General features: G+C 49.2%; 1 protein-coding gene across 1 annotated transcript; it reads right to left on the reverse strand.

Moving 5' to 3' along the window:
* Positions 1-574: 574 nt before the first annotated feature.
* On the reverse strand, positions 575-23,741 carry RINL (Ras and Rab interactor like). Its single transcript, XM_056845778.1, has 11 exons — positions 23,689-23,741; positions 21,930-22,071; positions 20,265-20,376; positions 16,185-16,257; positions 13,735-13,823; positions 12,631-12,990; positions 11,137-11,787; positions 8,910-9,224; positions 5,411-5,539; positions 3,089-3,255; positions 575-940 (listed from the first exon to the last, which is right to left on the reverse strand). Exons 1-11 carry the CDS (start codon positions 23,739-23,741, stop codon positions 575-577), a joined length of 2,457 nt encoding a protein of 818 aa, XP_056701756.1.
* Positions 23,742-24,962: the final 1,221 nt, after the last annotated feature.

Below are 24,962 nucleotides of genomic sequence, written 5' to 3' on the forward strand. Positions count from 1 at the left end.
AACCTCCAGGTGGTAGCTGGAGATCTTCCACTATTACAACTGATCTCCAGGCAACAGAGATCATTTAACCTGGAGAAAATGGCCACTTTGGAAGGTGGACTGAATGGCACTGTACCCCATTGAAGTTTCTCCCCTCCCCAAACCCCGCCCTCCCCAGGCTCCACCCCCAAAATCTCCAGGTATTTCCCAACCCGGAGCTGGCAACCCTACCAGTGTGCCATTCCCACCCCCCAAAAAATGCTTCAAACCAAAATCTTCTATTCAAGACCTTTCCTATCTATAATTTTTAATCTGGTTCTTCTTCCAAGAAGCATGGGACACCATACACGACTTCCCCTCTCCCGTTTTACCTTCACAACCACCCTGGCAAAGAATTTTAGATTGAGAGAAAGTAAGTGTTCCCAAGTCACCCAAGTCTATGGCCAAGCAGTCCAACAAATCTCCACACTCCTAGACCAACATTCTGGCTGAGTTGTAATTCCTGAATCTTTCAGGGGGTTCCACCCCCCCCCCACCGCCAAGTCAGGAACTTTGGACACCCACTAAAAAAACAAGGTATCTGGAAAGCTGATATTCAGTCTGCCACAGATTGCCCCGTGTTCACACTTTCGAAGAGCTCCTGGGCCTCAGTAGAGCTCCTGGAGTTCTGGAGAGAAGGTAGACTGGCGGCAGGCTGGGCCCCACCTCTGGGCTTGTATATGAAGCTCACAGGGGGCCCCTGGGCTCGGAGGATGTCTGAGTGGAGCCTCCGGGGACAGCTGTCGCCCGGCAGGAGCTGAGAGGACTCCCCCAACACCAGGAAAAGGCCGTAAGCTTCAGGATCGTGGACACCGTACTTCTGGGCACACACCTCGCAAACGGACGCTGTGGTCATGTCAGTGGGGGTGGAGATGGACTTCTGGTTGCTGAAGGGCTCATGGAAGGAGACGTAGAGGATGTTCTGTGGGGAGGGCGAGAAAAGGAGTTACAAGGGTGACACACAGCCTCTCAAAGAGTGGCTTCGGCCTGACGTTGAAGGCCCTGGGGTGAGGGGCAGAGAAGCTGAGAGCTGGAGATCCAGGACAAACACACACATGAAGCTACCTTACACTGAATCAGACCCTTGGTACATCTAGGTTAGTATTGTCTACTCAGACTGGCAGTTGCTCTCCACAGTCTCAGGTAGAGGTCTTTCACATCATAAGAACATGAACACATGAAGCTGCCTTATACTGAATCAGACCCTCGGTCCATCAAAGTCAGCATTGTCAACTCAGACAGGCAGCGCCACTCCAGGGTCTCAGGCAGAGGTCTTTCATATCACCTACTCACCTAGTCCCTTTAACTGGAGATGCCGGGGATTGAACCTGGGATCTTCTGCATGTCAAGAGGCTCTACCACTGAGCCACAGCCTCTCCCCAAGCAAGCACTTGGCACAATGCATGGTTGACTTGTGGAACACACTGCTGCCAGATGCCATAATGACCAAAGGGGGGCTAGATAAACTAGATAAGAACATAAGAAAGGCCCTGCTGGATCTGACCAAGATGCATCAAGTCCAGCAGTCTGTTCACAGTGGCCAACCAGGTGTCTCCAGGAAGCCCACAAACAAGACGACTGCAGCAGCATTATCCTGCCTGTGTTCCACAGCACCCAATATAATATGCATGCTCTTCTGATTCTGAAGAGAATAGGTATGCATTATGACTAGTTTCCATGCTCTCCTCCATGAACCTGTCCACTCCCCCGTCTCCCCTCACCTACTGCCTGGAGATACTAGGGGTAGAACCTGGGACCTTCTGTAGGCCAAGCAGATGTTCTGCCACTGAGCCACAGCCCCTCCCCAAGCAAGCACTTGGCACAATTCATGGTTAACTTGTGGAACACACTGCTGCCGGATGCCATGATGACCAAAGGGGGGGGCGCTAGATAAACTCCTGGAGGAGGGGGTTTGCCGGTGGCCCTGAGCCCTGACTGCTGAAGAGAACCTGGGTGTTCAGAAGCAGCAAATCTGCACAGGCCACTAGCTGGGGGCCAGCCAGGAGCAAGCGGAGGCTTTCGGTCATGTCATAAATCCAAGAGGGCCTCTTGCTCCCCTTTAGATACCCCAGAGGGAAGGGTGTTTGGCTTTGTGAGCTTTTTGGTACGTCCATAAGAACATAAGAAAGGCCCTGCTGGATCAGACCAAGGCCCATCAAGTCCAGCAGTCTGTTCACACAGTGGCCAACCAGGTACCTCTAGGAAGCCACCAACAAGACGAATGCAGCAGCACCATCCTGCCTGTGTTCCGCCGCACCCAAAATAATAGGCATGCTCCTCTGATACTAGAGAGAATAGGTATGCAGCATGACTAGTATCCATTCTAACTAACAGCCATGAATACCCCTCTCCTCCATGAATATGTCCACTCCCCTCTTAAAGCCCTCTAAGCTGGCAGCCATCACCACATCCTGGGGCAGGATGGGGCAGGATTCATTATTTTTGGAAACAAGATGCTGGACAGGACAGACTATTGGTGGGATCCAGCACAGTGACGCTTGCACTCTTACGACAGTGTTCTGAGATCCTGTCCAGCCCGACCACAAGGCAGTGCGGGGCACCAACACAGTCTTTGTCAGAGTTCTGGATTGGCTGCTTTGGAGAGCAGACTCTATGGCTAGGCTGTTTCCTCGCGGTCACCCCGCTGACTACTTGGGGACTTGCTTTGATTATGCTTGCATTTTCTGACTGTCAGAAGGTGCCCCCACTCTACCCGCATGTTTTCTGGATGTTGGCTAAACACGAATCCAGAAAACGCAGGCGAAATGCACAGAAATGCGCGGGGAGAGCAAGGCAACCAATGAAGATCAGCAAATGCAAGCATAATCAAAGCAAAGCCCCGAATAGTCGGCAGGGTGACCACGAGGAAACAGCCATGCATAAATGGCCTATGGCCTTATAGCCTGGGTCTCAGCCCCCACAAGTAAACCCCAATAAAACCCTGGATTTTTCTCTAGTAGGTATTTGTGTTTTAATTTGGGACACAGAACAGGGACTTCTGCCAGTCCCGGTGGCCACAGATTCCTTCTCAACGGTTTCTGGTTCCTCTTCTCACATCCGCCAACGTTACCTGTGAATGACCCTGGTAACCGTGCTGGTGATGGATCGTGCGGCGTCGATGCCATTGGTGGATTGAGCGCTGCGCCTCGATGCTGATCTGGCGCGTCGCCATGGCAGCCGGCTGGAAGTTTGCGATGTGATAGAGGACCCCGAACCAGGTAGTGAGGTAATAACCACCTACAGGACGGCACAGGGAATACCAGCGTCAATACAAGCTCAGGACACATTGCCCTATCCGAACTGGACAGGCCCGTCCTGTATTGGAAATATGCGGAAGAATATTGTATGGCAAGGAGTTTAGGTTGACATGTCTCATTTCCCCCATATTCCCTTTGTAAAGAATGCTGGCCTGTTAAGCACAGTTTGTTTTCCTTCTTTCCTTACAAGATGGGAGCATTGGGTACCAGGTGTAATCTCAGATTGATTAGGCATTCTATGCTGACTCATGCATCAGCTGGTATGCACTATCAGGAAAGCAGGTGCACTGAATCAACCTATTAAGGTATCTGGCCGGAGTGATAAAAACCCAAGAGTGAAGACCAGCAGAGAGCTTCAACACAGATCAGGATCTGGATACAGCGTAACTTGACCGATGACCCGGGGTCTCTCTCGCTGCTGTACACGGAGCTCCCAGCAGCCAAAGTGGAGATAAGCTCTTGTAAAGTATAAATGCTATATTATGTGCCAGCTGAATGCTTTGTGTTTGTGTTATAAACTGAATGCTGTGTGATAAGTAAAGCATTGCTTGTCCTTCACCTTCCTGTGTATTTATTGCCTCCAAATCCAAAAGAACCTCTGCCTTGGCAGAACACGTCCTCAAGACCAGTTAAGAAAACAGCAATGTTTTGGCCGTGGATCCCTCATTTTCCTTCCCACTGGGGCTGCAGGAATAAAGCCCCTGTCCCAGTTGCAGTTGAAGAAATAGCCGCATGATGCACTTCAGTGTACATCAGGATGGTTCACTAAACTCCAATGCATGCACTGCAGAAGCAAAGTGAGGTTATGTAGCAAGATCCCCCTTCAGTGGAAGAATGCCGTCCACCCACTGGTTATATTTTGCATTGTACCTCTGCATCCTGACTCCAGGTGGTCTTTTTGCAATACCCCACTCTCACTCTCTGATCTGGCTATAAGGACTGATCGGTCTTCATTTGCATTTAGCATCTGATGGAGTGAGCTTTGCCTCATGAAACCATTCCCCACCCCCACCCCATCAGGTCACAGCTGACTTATAGTGGGGTTTTCAATAGGGATGTGCACTTGGTAAAGCCAAACAACAACAAAAGCCGAAAAATACCTTACTGGTAAATTTTGGCCGAAAAAATGGCTTTTAAAACTGTAGTCGGTTATCCCAATCCCAAAAAAGCTGAAAAACTTGGTTTCTTTCTGGGATCATTTCGGGATCACTGGCTACAACAGTAGAAACCCCTTTTAAAAGAAAAAATGCGTTGGCACCTCCGCGCCCCTCTGCAGTGCTTTAAAGTTTAAATCCTACCTCCCACTTTATAGCCTATGGGGAATCTCTCTGGGGCTCTAGGGGGGCTGTTTTTTAACGTAGAAGCGTGAAATTTTCAGCACAGTTTCTGGTGACTCTCCTTACAAGAAACCACAAGTTTGGTAAAGATTGGGTCAGGGGGTCTAATTTTATGGCTCCCTATTTTTCCTCCACTGGAAATAATGGAGGATGGATGGGGAACCCTCTTTGGGGGCCCATAAAATCGGATCCCCTGACCCAATCTTTCCCAAACTTGGGGGGTTCTTGTAAGGAGAGTCACCAGAAGCTATGCTGACAATTTGGTGTCTCTACCTTAAAAAACACCCCCCCAGAACCCCGGAAAGATTCCCTATAGGCTATAAGGGAGCCAGTTTTTTTCAGATATCCCCCCCCCCCAAAAAAACACAACAACTCTGTATCGGTATGGAGATTCAGGAATATTCGGTAATCCTGAAAATATTCAGGTCAGGAATATTTAGTAATCCTGAAAATATTCAGATCCAATGACCCTAGCAATCCTTGGTGGTCTCCCATCCAAGTACTAACCAGAGCCAATCCTGCTTAGCTTCCAAGATCTGACGACATCAGGCTTTCCGGGGCTATCCAGGTCAGGGCCATGAAAGAGAACACTCTGGGGAATTCTGTGGGTCTTTACGGTGATGCCGGACTCGAATTTTGTCCCATCTATCGTTTCCTTGCAGCCCTTCTGTTTTTGGAGACCCTAGAAATTGCTACCTCTATCGGGCCACGTGAACTACAGCCAATGCACACAACTCACCTCAGGACAGCAGAAATAAACCCTGGGGGGAAAGATCTTAGCCAAGAACGCAGTCCTACCTTCTCCCTGCAGCTGGCTGGGATCCATCAGCTCCATCATGTACTCCACATCCAGCTGGGCCGAGACAATGTCACATTTCAGCAGGACGTAAGTCAAGACCGGCAGGAAGTCATCGGCGCCGAAAGGCTCTTCTCAAAATAAGAAGAGTTGGTTTTTATATCCCACTTTTAAGGAGTCTCGAAGCGGCTTACAATCGCCTTCCCTTCCTCTCTCCACAACAGACACCTTGTGAGGTAGGTGGAGCTAAGAGAGTTCAGAGAGAACTGTGGCTAGCCCAAGGTCACCCAGCAGGCTTCATGGGGAGGAGCAGGGAATCCAACCTGGTTGTCCAGATTAGAGTCAGCCGCTCTTAACTACTACCCCATGCTGGTGGGAAGGGAGGGAATGTTTATCATTGGGTGGTCCAAGCAGTACCAGGCAGAGGTTTTAGGGATCCTCAGAGATAAATGTTGGGGAATAGATAGCGAGCTTCGTTATATGTCAGACAAGGGTTAAATTGATTGTATTGATGCTGACCAGTTCAAGAAGGTGATGTAATCTCCAATGTGTCAATTAGCTACTGGTCAGTGAGGATCAATTGTAAACATGCTTTTAGTTACGTACTAATAATTTGCATATTATGGCTCTTTCTTTGTCTAACGAGAAAGAGCAGAATCAGTTACCTTTTGGATCCCAAACAGGGAGGATGAGGCATTTCTGTTACTTCAAAATGCCATGTGCTTAAGAGTAGATTCCTGCCAGCCGCAAGCTGGCAAGTTTAGGGAACTAGAGACGTAGAAAGGATTTATTGTTTTAAACTCAAGTTTTCCCTACCCTATTTTTGTTGGCAGTTCAGACTACTCATAGCAAGTAGATTGCTGTAATCTAAGTGACAGCCAGGTGACAGCTGGCATCACATGACTGCTCAGTGACTTGGCAGTAAATCTGGGCAGAACTGGTCTGTGCAGGTTAGTCCTGGCAACTAGGCAGCTTACTGGTGATTGGCTGCTGGACAGAGCCAGATGTGTATATATTCTGTACAATACTTGTATAGGTGTGGGGTTGCGAAATGGAGATGTTAGGCAGAGCCCTTTGCCACTGTAAATAAAAGAGCACTGGTTTATATGTGCTGAGTCTGCTGTTTTCACTCGCTACTGAGTTGACTAGAACTTCTCACACACGCCATCAATTTTATAGTGAGTAAAGTTTGTTTTGCTAAGACAAAGGACTTTGTCTATTCATTGTGTGCGTGTGCTTTAATTGACTTTCACCAGCCATAGTCAAACGATTCATAACCTCTGATAAAGGAATTTTGACAACAAAAAATCTCTCTGCTCTCCTGCTCCATACCCAGGGATGAAAGATACAGAGGGATGGATTGGGGGTGAGTGCCAACTGCTTGGAGAAAAAAGATCCTGTCCATTCTGTAAAGGCTTAATCGGATGTGATTCATCAGGTCATGCTATTTACCTCCATGCCATAAAAACAACCCACTGCTCATTTCCACACATTAAAAGGTAAAGGTCCCCTGTGCAAGCACCAGGACATTCTTGACCCATGGGGTGACATCACATCCCAACGTTTACTAGGCAGTTTATGGGGTGGTTTGCCAGTTCCTTCCCCAGTCATCTTCCCTTTACCCCCAGCAAGCTGGGTACTCATTTTACCAACCTTGGAAGGATGGAAGGCTGAGTCAACCTTGAGTCGGCTACCTGAAACCGACTTCCTTTGGGATCAAACTCAGGTCGTGAGCAGAGCTTGGACTGCAGTACTGCAGCTTACCACTCTGCGCCACAGGGCTACCTTTCCACACATTAAGCCTCTATTAAAGGGGCAGGACATTATTCTTCAGGCCTGTTGGCAACCCCAGCAAAGGCCCCAAAGAGGCTATTAAACAAGACAGGAAGCTTTGCCATCTTTCCACAAGGGGTGGGGGTGAGGTTCTCAGCAGGTTGAAAAAGTCAGCTTCCGGATATGCCTCCAGAAAATTCTGTCCAAATATAATTATTTAAAAAGAATAATAAGAAGAATGCCTCTCCTTCTTTGGAGGTTTTTAAGCAGAGGCTAGATGGCCATTTGTCAGCAATGCTGATTCTGTGAACTTAGGCAGATCGTGAGAAGGAGGGCAGGAAGGGTTGCATCAGTGCTTGGCTCTCATGGCCCTTTCTTGCATGCCCAGGGCAATGCCAATTGCCACTTGGGGGTCAGGAAGCAATTTTCCTCCAGGCCAGATTGGCCAGTGATCCTCGAGGATTTTTTTTTTTTTGCCATCTTCTGGGCATGGAGTAGGGGGTCACTGGGGGCATGGGGGTGCAGTTGTGAATTTCCTGCATTGTGCAGGGGGTTTGGCTAGATAACCCTGGAGGTCCCTTCTAACTTTATGATTCTATGATTCTAAGAAGAAGTGCATTTTAAGAGTACTGTTGCTATCACTATTCATACGTTATCATTTCCACATCAGTGTTCTCATCACAGGTCACCAAAATTTTTTTGGGGGGGGGACCTTTGGCAGGTGTACCTGGGATGTAGGCCCTGGTTCAGAGGCACAACACCTGCATTGCGTGCAGAATGTCCCAGGCTCCATCCCACTATCCCCGGTTAAAGGATCTCAAATGCTGGGAAAGACCCTTTCTGTGGCCGAGAGATCCACTGCTAGTTAGTGGAGCCAGTTCTGGGCTATAAGACTCCGGTACAGAGCACTATTGCATTAGAACAATAGTCAATAGAGATGTGGTCATGAGACGCTTCTGAAAAGCAGTCACACATGGGATCGAAAAGAGTCAGTTCTCCCTTCTGCTAACGGCCATGGCCCAATGTGATCGGGAGAGGCCCAGAGGCAAAAGCAGAGAAGGGGGAATGTCCGCAACCCTGGAGGTTGGAGAATGCAGCCAGGGAAAGGCACAGTGTGGGAAGGGGAGGCACCTCAGTGGGGTAAAATGCCACACAGTCTATCCTCCAAACTAGCCGTTTCCTCCAGGGCACTGGTTCCCAACCTTTTTTTGACCAGGGACCACTAGGACTTTTTTGTTTGGTGCAGGGACCCCAAGGTTCAAAATAAAAATTCAGAGAATTTGAAAATAAACTTTAACCATAACTGTTAGTTAAACTTTAAGCTTAGAATAATGTTTGAATATATATATATATTTATAATAGAGAACTTTTAATTGAAAATATTAATTTATTATGGGTTTATAACTTTGTTTCACAGACCTTAATTTAGTTCTCGCGGACCCCTGGGGGTCCACGGACCCCTGGTTGGGAACCAGTGCTCCAGGGGAACGGATCTCTGTAATCTGGAGATCAGTTGTAATTCTGGGAGATCTCCTGGAGGTGCCACCTGGAGGCTGGCAACCTTACTGCAACCCCATCAGGCAGCCAAAGAGAGTTTCGGGATTCTCCCCACCATCCTTTGATCAGCTCTCCTCCTGCAGTAAGCCTGACCAGAAGTACTTTAAAACAAGTTTCATCCCCCCCTCCCCGTGCCCACTTAAGGCTCGCTGACTTCACCAGCCTCCGTACCTGTCTGGCCGGCCGCCTGGTTCATGGCTTCGTAGATCAGCTTGCACACCTTCAGCATCTGTGTCTCCTTCTTCTTGGGCGAGTAGGCCTGGTGCATGAGGTTCAGCTTGGTCTGGATGCGCTCCAAGCCAGCCCCGTCAGGCACGCCGGCTGTCACTCCCAGCTCAGCGAGGCTCTGCTGGTTCATGGCTGCCCGGTGTTCACGCAGCCGGGCCAAGCTCCCGTCGCAGGTGTGGAAGTCCAGCAGCTGGGCGTAAATTGAATCCCGGAGGGGCTTAAGGATGCACTTGTATAGGGTGGCTTCCACCACAGAGCCTGGACAGGGTGGAGAGGGACATGGAAATGAAAGAGACACCTGGGAACCCAGGCACTTATTTTATTTTATTTACTTGGTTTATATCCTGCCTTTCTCCCCAACGGAGACCCAAAGCAGCTCACATCCTCCTCCTCTCCTCCATTTTATTCTCACAACAACCTTGTGAGGTAGGTTAGACCGAGTGTTTCCACAACAGAATGGGAGATCGAACCTGGGTTTCCCAGATCCTAGTCTGACACTTTAACCACTACACCATGCTGGCATGGTGGTTTGTCTCTGCGGGTTTGAATCAAAATGGCTGCTTTTGCATCAGGTTTCCGACACCTACGTAAAAACAAGACACCTCACTCCACCTTTCTGGTGGTTAGAAAAGAACAAAGAAGCAGGAAAGAAGAAGAAGAACACCCACAGCTGTCTTATACTGAATCTGGTTGGCCACTGTGTGAACAGACTGCTGGACTTGGTGGGCCTTGGTCTGATCCAGCAGGACCTTTCTTATGTTCTTATGACCATCGGCCACTCCAAGTGGTAACAGGTCTCCAACCGAGGAAGGGTATTTCCACACACTGGCAACCTGGGACCTTCTGCATGCAAAGCAGGGATGTTACCCCTGAGCCACTGGAAGGGGGATGGCAAGGCTTGACTCACTTTGTGCTTCAAGAATTTATCTCTCAAAATTCTGCACGAACAGCAGCTAAATTCAGCTCCCTGGGCAATTTATGCAAGCCAAGCTCACATGCATACCCCTCTTGTTCTACACAATTTAGTCATCCTTTCCCACCCACCCCCTACTCACAGGCAGGGACAAAGAGTTCAACAGGGCACTAGGGCCTTACTTTCCGCCACTGGGAATGTACCCTCCTCTGTGGCATCTAGGGCTGTGTAAACATGTCATAAAAATGAATAATTTAAAATGTTCTCGCAACCACACCTTGAGGACTGGAAACTTGTTCCCCACCCCCCACCCCGCCCCACATGGCCAGAAACTCGGGAATCCAGACGCAGTTCCTGGTGCCGCAGGCTGCGGGAGAATCCCGAGAGGCAAGCATCCCACGCAATAAACCAGCACAGAAAAGCCAGGCCCAGTTTTGGGGTCTAGGAAGCTGTCTCGGTTCCCCTCAACATTTCATCCTCCCCCCTTTCCTGCAATGGCTTCCTCTGTATATACTGCTGCTGCTGCTGCTATCAAAGCCCCAACCGCAGAGAAGCGACTGATTTTTCTGAGCACGCTGGCTGTCCTCCTACAACAGAGAACAGAGGCTGCAGCCGAGGACCAGAGTGGAAACCACAGAAAGTATTTTCAGCAGCTCAAAGACTTGGCAGGAGATATTTATAACCCACTTGCTGGGAAGGGGAGATGGGGGGGTGGGAGGACTGTGTGTATGTGCACACCTGCACCTGCAGAGGTAGAGCTAGCATTTGCCCTGGGACTGGAATCCCACGAAGCCCGGGGAGGATAGGCCTATCAACAGTAGCTAAATTGAACCTTCAGGTTCAGAGGCAGTCTACCTCTGAATATCAAAAACAACAAAAGGAGAGTGTGGTGGCCTCGTGGCTTTTCAGTCCAGAGGCCAGCTAGGCCAAGAATCCACAGGATATCCCACCCTCTATATGCAGAAATGGCTTCCAGGAATATAGCCTTACTTCCATTCCTTCTGAACATGGAGATTCCATTTAGAAATCAAGCTTAACACCTGTTGATAGACCCATCACTCCCTCCCTTCAAATGCCATTCTAAACTGCTGGCCATCTTGTGGCAGTGAGATCTGAAGGTTTACGCACATCGTGAAGAAGCATTTCCGTGGGTCCTGGATGACCGTCACACTGCAAAGTGGATGACGACAGAGCAACTCCACCACCACCCCCCGCCCTCAAAATCCCGATCCCACCCTCCGCATCCTCGCACCCTACCCAGGTCCATCTCCTCAGCTTCGCCGTGCTCACAGAAGGTGCGCAGCTCCGAGCTCTCGCACAGGTAGCCCTTGAGGTTGCTGATCATCTGCCGGATCTCCTGCAGCATGTCGGTGCTGGTGGGGTGCTGTGTCCCAGCGCCCCGCAGGATATGCCCCACAAAGCTTTGCACCAGACCTCCCAGGTAGGACATCGGCTCCTGGGCCAGTTCCTGCACACGGTTGGAGACACGGCGCTCGGCTGAGAGGAGCCCACCGAGCGCGTTCCCCACAGCTGAGAGGCGGTGACGCACTTTGTACGGCAAAATGGCGGAGGAGGGACGTCTCTTCTTATGCGAGGCCTTAAGCGGGAGACCGTCCCCCTCGTCCTCTATGCTGCTGAGAGAGAGGGAGTCCAGTTCGGGGATGGGGGGCAAGACCAGGGGCTCGTTCAGCGGCGAAGATTCAGAACCAGACTCCTTGGGTGGCAAACAAAGAGGTGCAGTCACTGGAGCGGCTTCAATCCAGGAAACACGGTGCTGGGACCTGCCCTCTTTCTGTGGGAGGTCAGGGGACGCAAGCGGCTCTTCTGAGATGTTCGTGGAGTCAGTCGTGGCCAAGCTGCGCAGGAGGGGCTTCCGCCGCACGGAGGCCGAGTGGGACACGGAGCCACCTGAAGGTTGGCAGCAAAGAAAAAGACACTGGAGGAAGACGGCAACCAGGACCCGCGGACAGCTCTTCTACCAAGTCCACGAGGTGACTGACTGCAGAGCCACAAGGAAAACCCTGACAGACCACGGGAGCATGGCTCGTTCCCAGACACCAGCGGCAGGGGAGGGAACCAGAATCTCCTCCTGGACCTGCACCGTGACCAGCCGGGTCCAAGCCAAGCCCCCGAGGCATTGCTGAAGGGGTCTGGCAAGGCATACCTTGCTCAAGGTGACAACCATCTGCTCTTGCCCCCCCCCCCCCATCATTATAAACTCTGTTTAGAACTTTTAATGCCTACTCAGCTAGCCTGATCTCGACAAAGAAGTCCAGGGTCACTACACAATGGCAAATGCACCTCTGTTTGTCTCTTGCTTTGGAAACCCTACGGGGTCACTATAAGTTGGTTGGCTGGAAGTTGTCGGCAGTTTCCACCACTACCACCAGCTTGACAAATTGCCCATCTTACTGACCTCAGCGATCACTTCAGGAAGCCAGTGACTGTGAACCAAGCGACACAATATATTTTTTAATGAGTTCCCAGACTCAGCTCTCTTTCCCCATAGCCACACAGCAGCTGCAGGGAGTGTCAGTTTTAAAGCCTGCAGGAGCCCAGTTTGGCTCAGCACTGCAGTATGGTAGGAAGAGGGACTCCTGCCTTCTCTCTGTGCCACTTTCCCCAAGTTGAAACAGCCCCTTCGGAAAGTTAGTTGCACCTGCTGGGAACAGGCCACATGTGACATTCTTAATGGTGGCAGGATCCTTGTGCCACTAGCCAAGCGTACAGTTTCTTATTGCAGCCTTATACCTTTCTCCATTGCCCTGTCCTCCTCCGGGGATCCTGGACGATCCACGCTCCTGTGAGCTTCCTGTTTGCAGGACACTTCGGCTGAGTCAAAGTCCCCACTGCTGCCCCGTCCGTTCCGGAGTCGCAGGGTCCCTCTCCTGCTGTCGGCACGGCAAAGGTTCGGAGCAGAATTGAGCCAGCAAGCGTCACCGTGCACGGAGAGGAAAAGGGGATTGATGATGCACAGCGCCCCATGCTCAGAGATCACCTGGATGGGGCCCCCTGGCTGTCCAGATTCATGGGGATCTTCATTCGACCCCAGGGAACCTTCTTCAGCTGATGTCAACCCAGTGCCAAGTTTAAGGGGCATTGTCCAGAATTCTACCAATGAAACAAAGAAGTAATTGAGGGGAAAGAAAGCATTACAGTTGCCACCTTTTTTGGCACCGGTTTCTTTTGCCCAACATCAGTGTCTGTGTAACAGGCAGAAATTCAACTAATGCTGTTTTCTAGCTTAGGAATGTGCAGATGGGAGAAAAAGATTGTTCCTCTTGCGCGTCTCTCTCCCATGCAGCTGTTAAGAGGCACGTGGACTCACACCAAATGGGTATGGCTGAAGAAAGAGAGGGTGGGGCTAAAAGAAGGCCACAGATTAGAGGAAAGGATAGATTTGCCAGGTCCCCCCTGGCCACCAGCAGGGGATGGGGGGGGGGGTAGGGTTGCCAGATCCAGGTTGGGAAACTCCTGGAGATTTGGGGGTGGAGCCTGGGGAGGACAGGGACCCCAGTGGGGTACAATGCCACAGAGCCCCACCCTCCAAAGCATCCATTTTCTCCAGGGGAACTGATCTCTGTAGTCTGGAGATGAGCTGTAATTCCGCAGGGATCTCCAGGTCCCACATGGAGGCTGGCATCCCTAGGAAAGGAAGTTATTCTTTATGCAATGCATTAATCAATTTATTGGGAACTCCATGATGGCCACAGGAGCCATCTTTGTTGAAACGCAAACTTGAGATGATCACATATATCCCGTGATGCCAAGCAGCAGGAACATTGGTTCAGAAGTGGAACAAATCAAACATGCGAACAACTTCCTTCTCCCACCCAGTAAGGCCCCTCAACTCACTTGTGCCTAACGAAGCAAGGGCATCTAATTCAGATTTGCTTGAGAGTTGAAAGGCATCTGGGATCCTCAGCAGATCCGGCAGGATATCCCTGGAAGAAAAATGCCCAGCAGAATGACAAAAATGATCCCCTGGGGAGGCTCTTGAGATCCCAGGGGAAGGGGCCGCAGTCCTTCGCTTATGCCAAGGGAGCTAAGTGTCAGGAGTCAGGAGTCGTGTGGTCCAGGCAGGCTCTTGACATGAATTAGGCCCGTTTCTGTTCAAGAGCATCTTTTGGTTTTGTTTCCCTGAGCTGTTCAAACTATCCCTGCTCCCTGCCTCCCCCCCCCACTCTGACTTTGAGTCACAAACAGGCAGCGTCAGTATTATGGCTTGCTCACTCCCTGCTTCCCACCAGGCACTGTTATCTCCCAATTCCCAGGCCTGCTTGATCTTGCACCTGGGATTGCTTTGTGCTTAAAGTTATGCTTTGTAGACTGGATGGTCATTAGCAGCTTTGAACCTGTGGATTGCTTATGCTGTACCTGCGGCTCCTGAATAAACGTTTACCTGCTTTAGACCTGCCTGTCTGAGCGAGTGACTTTTTGGGATTGCCGGGGTTGGCTGGAGAACCTCACACTAAGCCACTTGGTTGCCTCCTCATTGCTCTCCTGGTGGCAGTCTGGTGGGCAAATCAGTACCCCTGTGCTCATACTGGGAACTGAGGCTGCCAGAGGATGTAGTGACGGCAACAGGCATAAACAGGATTTGACAGATTCATGGAGGAAAGAGCTGTTAATGGCTACACATCATGGTGACTACAGGGAACCTCCGTGTCCAGAGGCAGTAAACCTCTGAATAGCAGCATCAGGAAGCAACAATCAGGGGAAGGCCTCGGCCTCTATGCCCTGTCTGGTGGTTCTCCAGGGGAACTGGTTGGCCACTGTGTGAGACAGGATGCTGGACTGGATGGACCACTGGTCTGATCCAGCAGGGCTCTTCTGATGTTTTTAGAATCATAGAATCAGAGTTGGAAGGCACCACCAGGGTCATCTAGTCCAACCCCCTGCCCAATGCAGGAAATTAACAACTACCTCCCCCCCCCACATCCCCAGTGACCCCAACCCTCCCACCACCATGCAGGATCCCACAATCAAAGCACTCCAGACAGATGGCCATCCAGCCTCTGCTTAAAGACCTCCAAAGACGGGGACTCCACCCCCCACCCCCGAGGCAGGGCATTCCACCACTGAACAGCCCTCACCATCAGGAAGTTCTTCCTAATGTTTAGGTGGAATCGCTTTTCTATTCGTTCTTATGAAGGCCTCGGCCTCTATGCCCTGCTGTTGGCCCTCCAGGGGAACCGGTTGGCCACTGTGTGAGACAGGATGCTGGACTAGATGGACCCTCACTGATCTGATCCAGCAGGGCTCTTCTTAGGTTCTTATCAGGCACTCATTTTGATGGCTTGACTGGAGAACCAGTCCTGGGTGCCAGCTGAAAATCGACTTGCCTAGCTTGGTGGCTGACATGGATGGGAACTGTGCGGCCCAATTCCTCTTGTCACTACCAGCTTGAGCCTCTCTCATGACAAGCTCCAAAATGGCAAAAAAACCCTCCAACAATGGCTACAGTGAAAAGTCTACTTGCTCAATGCACTCACATGAACAGCAGCCTCCTAAAGATCTCTAAACTTTGGGAAAAAAGAACAAGAACGCCAAAAGTTGCTGTTGCTATGTAGAGCTGACACTTTCATTTCCACCTCTGTTTGTCTCTGTTCTGACCTGGATGGCCCAGGTTAGTCTGATTTTGGAAGCTAAGAGGGTTGGTCCTAGTTAATACTTGGATGGGAGACCATCAAGGAAGTCCAGGGCTGCTACACAGAGGCAAGCAACGGCCAACCACCTCTGAACATCTCTTGCCTTGAAAACCCTATGGGATCGCTATAAGTCAGCTGTGACTTGATGGTACTTACCACCACTACCATTGTGGAATAGAAGAGCAAGGTTTGTGGCAGCTCAACCACGAAGAAGAAGAAGTTGGTTTTTATACCCCAATTTTCTCTACCTTCAAGGAGTCTCAAAATGGCTTACAATTGCCTTCGCCTCCCCACAACAGACACCTTGTGAGGTAGGTGGGGCTGAGAGAGTTCTGAGAAAACTGTGACTAGCCCAAGGTCACCCAGCAGGCTTCATGAGGAGAAGTGGGGAATCGAGCCCGGTTCTCCAGATTAGAGTCCACTGCTCTTAACCACTACACCATACTGGCTCTCTACACCGAGTCATATTATTGTGGTTATAACATACAGAGAGGCTCTCGTGCTAATATCAGATTGGCAAAATACTTTTATTGTAATTTCTGAAAGTTTTCCTAGAACTAGGGAAATTTGCCCAGGCAGTAGCCGGGAGGGAATATTGAACAGACCCCCCCCCCACCTGCCCCACCAAGGTAGCCCCTCCTGGTAGCCACTCACCTGCTCACCATGTGAAAGCTGACCAGTTGCAGCAGATCTCGGAAGCGCAGGTGGGAACCCTCCAGGTACACGGCTGTGAGGAAGAGCAAGATGTCACGACAAGGAACTGGTCAACTGCAAAGATCAGGGCTTATGGGGTGGAGAAGCAGACAGACAAAACATCCCACGTGGAAGTGGCCCTAAGAGCATCTGGCTGTCCTCAACTAGGGCCAGGGCCTTTTCGGCCGTGACACCGCCTTTCCCCCTCCTCCCTCCCTTTCCCCCTTTTCTTCCCTTTCCCCATTTCTGGGTCTGATATGATCCTATCCTGAACGCCTCCTTTCTCCATATGTCCTGATTATCAGTGGTCCATTGCCCCCCTCCCTGAGATATGTAATATGGGCAAGATATTGTAACAGCTAGCCCAACCATACCAAGATCGCTCCCCGCATAGGAAATTGGGCGCCAAACCTAGAATCATGGATTTACAGCATGCGATTTTACTATGTGTTAGAATGTTTTTAAATGCGTTGGGATGTTTTATCTATATTTTAAGTAAGTGTTACATATACTTAATTATGTTGACAGCCGCCCTGAGCCTGGCTTGGCCAGGGGAGGGTGGGGTATAAATAGAAGCTTATTATTATTAAGACAGAATCTAGAGGTTTGCAATAAAAGCACAGAGTCTCACCCGGGAAGACCCTGCCCAGACAGCCCTCACCCTGAGATGATGCACCCAAACTGCTCCTTCTTTCCTCTCTCCAAGATTAGAAGGAGAGCACCCGTTTCTATAGTGTTGAAGATCTAGCAGGTGCCTCCCGGAAATTTAAAAAAAAAAACATAACACAAGAGGAAAACAATCAGCCTGACAGTTTATGGCCTTGATAATAAACGAGACACAGGATAGATAAGGAAAGCAGAGCAGGAAAGATGATCGAAAACATAAAACCAGTTGCAATCTTGGTTTTAAAAAAACTGAAATAAAAGGGAGATAAACTATACTTTTTAAACAATATAACATTTTGAAACAGGGACTGCCTTCTGCTGGATGTGCATGTGTTAAGTGCCCCCAAGTTGCTTTTGACTCTTGGTGACCCTCTGAATTCATGACCTCCAAAACATCCTCTCGTTAACAGCCTTGCTCAGGTCTTGCAAACGGAGGGCCGTGGCTTCCTTGATTGAGTCGATCCATCTCTTGTTGGGTCTTCCTCTTTTCCTGCTGCCTTCAACTTTTCCTAGCAATATTGTCTTTTGCAGTGACTCTTGTCTTCTCATAATGTGACCAAAGTGCAATAGCCTCCGTTTAGTAATTTTAGCTTCTAGGGACAGTTCAGGCTTGATTTGATATAGAACCCACTGGTTTGTCTTTTTGGTAGTCCATAGTCTCCGTAAAATTCTCCTCCCACACCACATTTCAAATGAATCAACTTTCTTCCTGTCAGTTTTCTTCACTGTCCAACTTTCACACCCATACATGGTAATGGAGAATACTACGACATAAATTAACTTGATCTTGGTCGCCAGTGGCACATCCTTACACTTCAGAATCTCTTCTAGCTCCTTCATGGCTGCCCTTCCCAGTCTCAATCTCCTGATTTCTTGGTTGCAGTCCCCCTTTTGATTGATAACAGAGCCAAGGGATACAAAATCTTTAACAATTTCTTCATCAACCTTAACATTGAGTAATTCCCCAGTAGGCATTCCTTTTGTCTTCTTGATGTTCAGCTGTAGCCTCGCTTTGGCACTTTCTGCTGCCTGCCCTGCTGCTAAGGACTTCTCAGAGTGACTCTGCTGTCCTCTTCCCACATCCGTCATTCCTTCCCTCCCCCTCTTTGCATCCTAACAACAGGGCAGGGAAGCCCATATCCCAATTGGGACCCATCTGCATTTGGGACAGGGTCCTCTTGATTGAGAGCTAGCTGAAAAATAGGAAGCAGAATCAATGATCAGTTCTCACAATGGAGGAATGTGAGCAGTGGGGGTCCCTCAGGGATCTGTGTTGGGACCGGTGCTTTTCAGCCTGTTCATCAGTGACCTGGAATTGGGGATTAACAGTGAGGTGGCCAAGTTTGCAGATGACACCAAATTATTTAGGGTGGTTAAAACAAAATCGGACTGTGAAGAGCTCCAAAAGAATCTCTACAAACTGGAGGAATGGGCATTTAAATGGCAAATGAGATTCAATGTGAGCAAGTGTAAAGTGGGGCAAAAAATCTCAACTTTACATATACATTGATGGGATCTGTGCTGGCAGTGAAAGACCCAGAAAGGGATCTTGGGGTGGTAGTGGATCGCTCGATGAAGATGTCAACCCAGTGTGCGGCTGCTGTGAAAAAGGCAAATTCCATGCTGGCCATAATTAGACAAGGAATAGAGAATAAAACTGCTGCTATCATACTGCCCTTGTTCAAATCTATGGTGAAACCACACTTGGAATACTGTGTACAGTTCTGGTCACCACACTTAAAAAAGGATATTGCTAGAGCTTGAGAAGGTGCAGAAAAGAGGGGCCAAAATGATCAGGGGACTAGAGCAACTGCGCTATGAGCTTAGGACTGTTAAGCTTAAAAAGAAGGTTGTTAAGGGGAGACATGATAGAGGTCTATAAAATTATGCATGGTTTGGAGAGAGTGGACAGGGAGGAGCTTTTCTCCCTCTCTCATAATACCACAGTGCAGGGTCATCTGCTGAAGCTGGAGGGTGAGAGATTCAAAACAGATAAAATGAAGTATTTATTCACACAATGCCGTGGAACTCCCTGCCCCAGGATGTGGTGATGGCTGCCAACTTGGAAGGCTTTAAGAGGGAGTGGACATGTTCATGGAGGACAGGGCTATTCATGGCTACTAGTAAAAATGGATACTAGTCATGATGCATACCTAGTCTCTCCAGGATCAGAGGAGCATGCCTCCTATATTAGGTGCTTTCGAACACAGGCAGGACAATGCTGCTGCAATCATCTTGTTTGTGGGCTTCTTGGAGGCCCCTGGTTGACTACTGTGTGAACAGACTGCTGGTCCTGATGGACCTTGGTCTGATCCAGCATGGCCTTTTTTATGTTCTTATCTACACCCAGTTCCTGCCAACCCCGCTCTAAGCTCCCTCATAATCTTTCCTTCCATTAATTGAGAAACCACACCTAGCAAAACTAAAAAACGCTATTTCCTGAGAACGGGAGCCTCACTTGGATGGCGTGGCTGGGATGCATGGACTCACAATCCCTTTGAGACAGGGGCCCCAAAGAGCATGTGGGGGGCAGGTTACTCCCTGGCTCCAAGGGAGAGCTATCCAACTTGGGAGGCTGATTCTGCCTCTCCAAACATCTTCCCCTGACAGAGAGAGTGGGGGGAGGGAGAGGGAGGGAGGAACTTATATGTGTTGCAAAGCCATTGAAGATGGACAAACAGGGCAGTCTTTGAAAATGAGAGTAAAGCTTACTGATTAGAGCAAGGGCGCTCGTTCCAAAAGGCAGATGAAAAAAGACGCGCGGTCGAAAGGTTCCAATACAGAAAGTGCTGGGAAGAACTGGGGAGCCCTGCCTGCTGACTCAGGCGGGGCCAGAGAATGAGAATTGTAGAGAGGCATTCAAGCAAGATCTACTAATTTTGATATTTTGAAAGAAGAGTTTATGTATGTATTTTAAGCATTGATCAACAGGCTCCAGAGGCCGCAACAACACAGAATTTTTAAAAAGTAATTATAAAATACAAATTTCAATTTCAAACTGAAGAAAGGAAAAAGGACCACAGAATAATTTTATAAAAGGGTATAAAATACAAATGCAGTGGAAAGAGTTAAAAAAGGTAAAACCAGCAAATAAGCAGCAGAACTAAAAACACAAACCAAAAATAAACATCCACCAAGCTCTACAGCAAAAAAGAACATACACACACACACACACTAGTTCACATAAAATAGTCAAAGAGAACAGAGCAAGGGATGCCTGTTAACCACAACAGTAAAGTAGATCCTTCATGTACAGAGGAAGTATACCTCTGAGTAGCAGGTGCTAGAGACAAACAGTAGCAAAGTATTCTGCCCCAATCTTCTCTGCACTATCCTTACACTCACAGAATACACTGCGCATCAGAAAAGACTTACCGGCGCTCTCTTCTAGAATGGAGAAGCAGCGGACAGCATCTGCCCCACCTTCCTGAGTCTGAATCAAGAGGACCCTGGAATCTCCAGCCACAGTTCTGGTGACGATGAATGTCTGGTTACAGCAAAGGAAGCCGGAAGGACAGAGAGGAAGAACGCAGGTTTGGCAATAACTTTTATCTGGAAGGCACTGACATGAAGGCAGATCCACACATGTACACACTTCCTTCCCCCTTTCAGCAGGAAAGAGGAACCCAGTGGACACTTCCAGCAAAGTTGCAGGTTCTGCAGACCTAGATCCTAAAACCAGGGGATGGCAACTAAATTTTGCCAATGGTCCCGTTGACAGCAGTACAAGAGAGGTCGAGGCAATGCTCCTCTTACACTCCCGAAAGGAAGGTCTACTTTTTCACCTAATTGCCCATCTAAAATTCCTCTCTACCATTGCCAATATAAGGATTGCCCTATTCTCCACCTTACAAGAGACCCCACTCCAGGTAAATATCGGACAGGAAGTGATGGGTTGAAATTAAATCAAAAGAGTTTCCAGCCAGGAAGCAATTTTCCTCCAAGCCAGATTAACCAGGGATCCTAGAGGGTTTCTTCCCATCTTCTGAGCATGGAGCAGCAGTCACTGGGGGTGTGGGAGGGAGATAATTGTGAATTTCCTGCACTGTGCAGGGGGTTGGACTAGATGACCCTGGTGGTCCCTTCCAACTCTATGATTCTATGGCTGGTGACATTAAACAGGAGAGGCAGTAAACACATTCTTGGCATTATCAAAGGATACCCACATATGGGTGTTAGCTTTTAACAGTTTTTGTACTGTTTTTATGGTGTTATCATGTTTTGCTTTGTGAACCGCCTCGAGCAGGTTCTCTGGAGGGGTGGCGTGTGCATTTTCCAAATAAATAAGTGAGGGAGGCAGAGCAGTGGCAGGAGGGCCCTGTCACAGTCAGCAACAGAGTTCTGGCATATGGATCCTTGCAGGTAGAACCACAACAAGCGATAACCTATGCAAGCGTCCCAATCATTTTTGGACTGTGATCTCAAAATGCCATTGAGGGAGGCAACGCTCCCCTTCTAGAACAAGAGGTGCCAGGGCTTGGCTTTGAATGGGCATCCCCGCCACATGCCCTGGAAGGAAGCCTTGGCCCAGAACGCTGGGACTAGGGAGCCCTTATCCAGTGGTAAAAGGAAGACACTCTGCATATACTCAGGGACACCTTGGTCTTTTACACAGGATTTAGTGGCTTAATGGCAGAGCGTCTGCTTTGCACGCAGAAGGTTCTGGGTTCAATCCCTGTCATCTCCAGTTAAAAGGACCAGGTGATGTGAAAGACCTTTCTCTGCCTGAGACCCTGGAGAGCCGCTGCCAGCCTTAGACAATACTGATTCAGTAGAAGGCAGCTTCATGTGCCCATGAGACTTCGTACCTGCTTCTTTCAAGAAGGGGCATAGACAAAGGTGGGAGGGGTTGACACTAGATGGGTGTGGTTAATAGGGGAATGGGGTGGGTTTACAAAAAATCTGCATGATATATCTTACACCTGAATTAGGTGGGTAGGGGACCCTGGATAACAAAATACTCCCTTTAAGGAAGGACAGCCGCTTTTTCCGGCCCTTCCACTGGCTCACCAGACTTTTTAAAGTTTGCCAGTCACTTACCCCCGAAGGCTGTGCTGTGAGCAGTTCTGTGGCTTGCTGCGGGTGAGAATTGGGGAGCTCCCAGACGCCCCTGGTCACGGACAGTCTGTCCAGAAGGCTGAGGGAACTGTCACTCTTCCCATTGACTAATGCATGTCGGGGACTGCACAGAGAAGGAGAAGGGAGGAAAGAAAAAGAGTGAATAGAAAAGACTGGGCCACCCACCCTGGCCTGTGAAAGGGTTGGTTAGTTCTCAGCCAGCCAGCCAGAGGAGGGAACGCTGCTCTAGGTCGCCAACTGTTTTTCTGAGCTCTCCTCCTGCGTCTTTACTTTAGCAGCAGCCGTCCGAAAGTTTGGCAGCTGAAACTTTTCCCTCCATCTCCCTGCAAGGAAAAAGCTCCGCCTGCTATCTTTGCTGCCTGCTCTTTGCCATCCAGGAATGGAAAATAGACTGTAAAGGCAAAACCCTTGTTGCCTTGTCTCCTGGGAATGAGAATTCAGCGGCAACCTTTAGCCATGACGGCTGCTGACAAAGTTGTGTGTGTGTGTGTGTGGGGTGTAGTTGGGCTAAAAATTTATCACCGAAGCCCCACCACTGACACTCAGTGCGGAGTCCAGCCAGGCGGCACTCTTTGCCAAAACCAATCACTGGATTTGGGGGTGGTGGTGCACGGTGGATCAAAGAACCAGTTCCCTTTGCCTGGTCTTACACAAATAGGAAGTTGCTTTAAGCTGAGCCAGACTCGGAACCCCCGCTGCCTTCTCTGACTCTGGGTGAGTGAGTCTCTGGGTTCCAGGCAGAGGAAGGTCTTTCCCAGCCCCCTACTATACCAGGGACATTTGGCAAAGCGATGGTTTTGAATTTTTTAATTTACTCGTGTTATTTATAGTCTGCAGGCAGATTACACAGAGTAAGTCAATACAATCAAAAGGATCGGAGATCCAATAAACAGTGCAATAGGATTTCGATGGCAGAAATCTGGAACCAGCCAGAAATCCGAAAACAGAACTGCACCAAAGCATTTGGACTAACACAAGTGTGAAATAAAGCATTTATTACATACTAGGATCCATCTCCGCTGCTTCAACCCCAAATGCCCATTTTTATTTTGTTTCTCTCTCATTAAAATCAAATCCAGAATTCTTTCCTTGCACCAAGTTTCCCCCATAAAATGTACACTTCCCCCCCCCCACGTAAATTAATATATGGGCAATATACAACCAGTGTAAACAATACAAGTGCATCTACACAACCAATGACAAAATATAAAGAAATCACCAACAAAAACACACCAAGCAATATAAAAAGAAACAAAATAAGTATTTACTTACCCTTACTTGTTCATACGAATGTCCAAACAGCTGCAGCTGGATCAGGCCAAAAGTTCATTAGGCCTGGCATCTTTTCCAGCCAGACACTACTGGCAGGCTCACAAGCAGGGAACGAAAGAGATAGCTTTCCCTGTTGTTTATTCCGAATATTTGGTGTTCACAGATATACTGCCTCTAAATATGGAGGTTCCATTTAGCTATTCTGGCCTACAGCTATGGAAAGCGCTACGCTCCATGTATGTCTTGTAAAGCCCTATGAGCCATCACCACATCTAGTGAAAGTTAAGCTATACCTTGTGAAAAGAACTGACTTTGGTTCACTCCTAAACCATCTGCCAACCAATGTCAGTGGGTGGCAAACATGCTCACCCAAACTACTCTGGCCCTTCCCCTGTAAGGAGGTGGCTAATTGGCTCCCTCTCTCATATAAAGATGGCAACCAACATACCCAGACACGTTTTCCACAGGTCCTCTGTCGTCACCGGGGACAGCATCAGACATGTTTCACAATGAATCTATCGTCACAACTTCAAAAATGCCACATCCTATCGCTTTCTGGATTCCCCTTTGCTGCTTCTGGAAGATAAAAATGTGTCGGGGAAGACTGGATCAACTCAAGGTTTTTGGGAGACAGGGGACAGAAGGCTCTTGGCAGGACCTCCACACCTCATTGGGCTCCTAGACTTGTGGAGAAACAGACAATGCTCTTGAGAACATACAAACACCCCCTCTACGGCTGCATATCCACAGGCAGCCTTAAATACTTAATATTAAGAGATGAAGCAAGGCACTGCCTTCTAGTGAATCAGACCACTGGTCCATCAAGGCCAGTACTGCCTACTCAGATTGTCAGTAGGTCTCCAGGGTCTCAGGCAGAGGTCTTTCACATCATCACCTACCTGACCCTTTTAAGCGGAGGTGCAGGAATTGAACCTGGGACCTTCTGCACGCTGAGCAGATGCTCTATCACTGAGTCACGGCTCCTTGATTCAGAGCAAAGGCCTGTTACTTACTCCCAGGTAGCACCTCTTGTTTGCACGCCCATCGAATTTACTCCAGTAGAGGACATCAAGATATTCCTGGTGTTTGGCACGTGGCAGATCGCAGCGCACGTGTAAACACCAGCAGGGGAAATGGCGGCAGCCAAAGATCATGGGCCTCTCCACAGGCCCTGGGCCTTGGTAAAGGAAGGGCCGACGCTGTCCAATGCTGATGCCAACCTCACTGGTAGAAATGTAGGCACCCACATCGGAAGCGCGGTTAGACATCGACACCTTCCAATCAGTAACCAAAACGGCAGAGTACCTCGGGGACTCTCTTGCACACGGAAAGCTCTGTTTAGCTACCACAGCAACTAACCGATGGGTTCCCACTTTCCATTCAACCCTACGGAAAGGTCCCCCCACACCACCCAAGCGCCCAAGCACAAGTTATGAAGCAAGCCTACCTTGGAGGGGGCAAGCGGTCCTCAGAAGCTGCAGAAGGAGAAGCGAGATGCGAATGGGGGAATCAGCCTCCGCTGATGGAGGACAGCAGGCCTGGAAGAGACAAAGGGAGGGATGTGGTTTACACCTCCGCCAACTGCCTTCACGTGGCCTCCAGACGTAGTGCTCACTTAAAAGAAAAAAGAAAAAGCAGAGGAAACAAAAGCAAGGTAGAGAAACAAAACGGAGGATTCCCACCTTGCAAGCCCTTTACTGCTAGGGTTGCCAGGTCACTCTT

Source organism: Euleptes europaea, chromosome 3, assembly GCF_029931775.1.
Source record: "Euleptes europaea isolate rEulEur1 chromosome 3, rEulEur1.hap1, whole genome shotgun sequence".
Lineage (NCBI taxonomy): Eukaryota > Metazoa > Chordata > Lepidosauria > Squamata > Sphaerodactylidae > Euleptes > Euleptes europaea.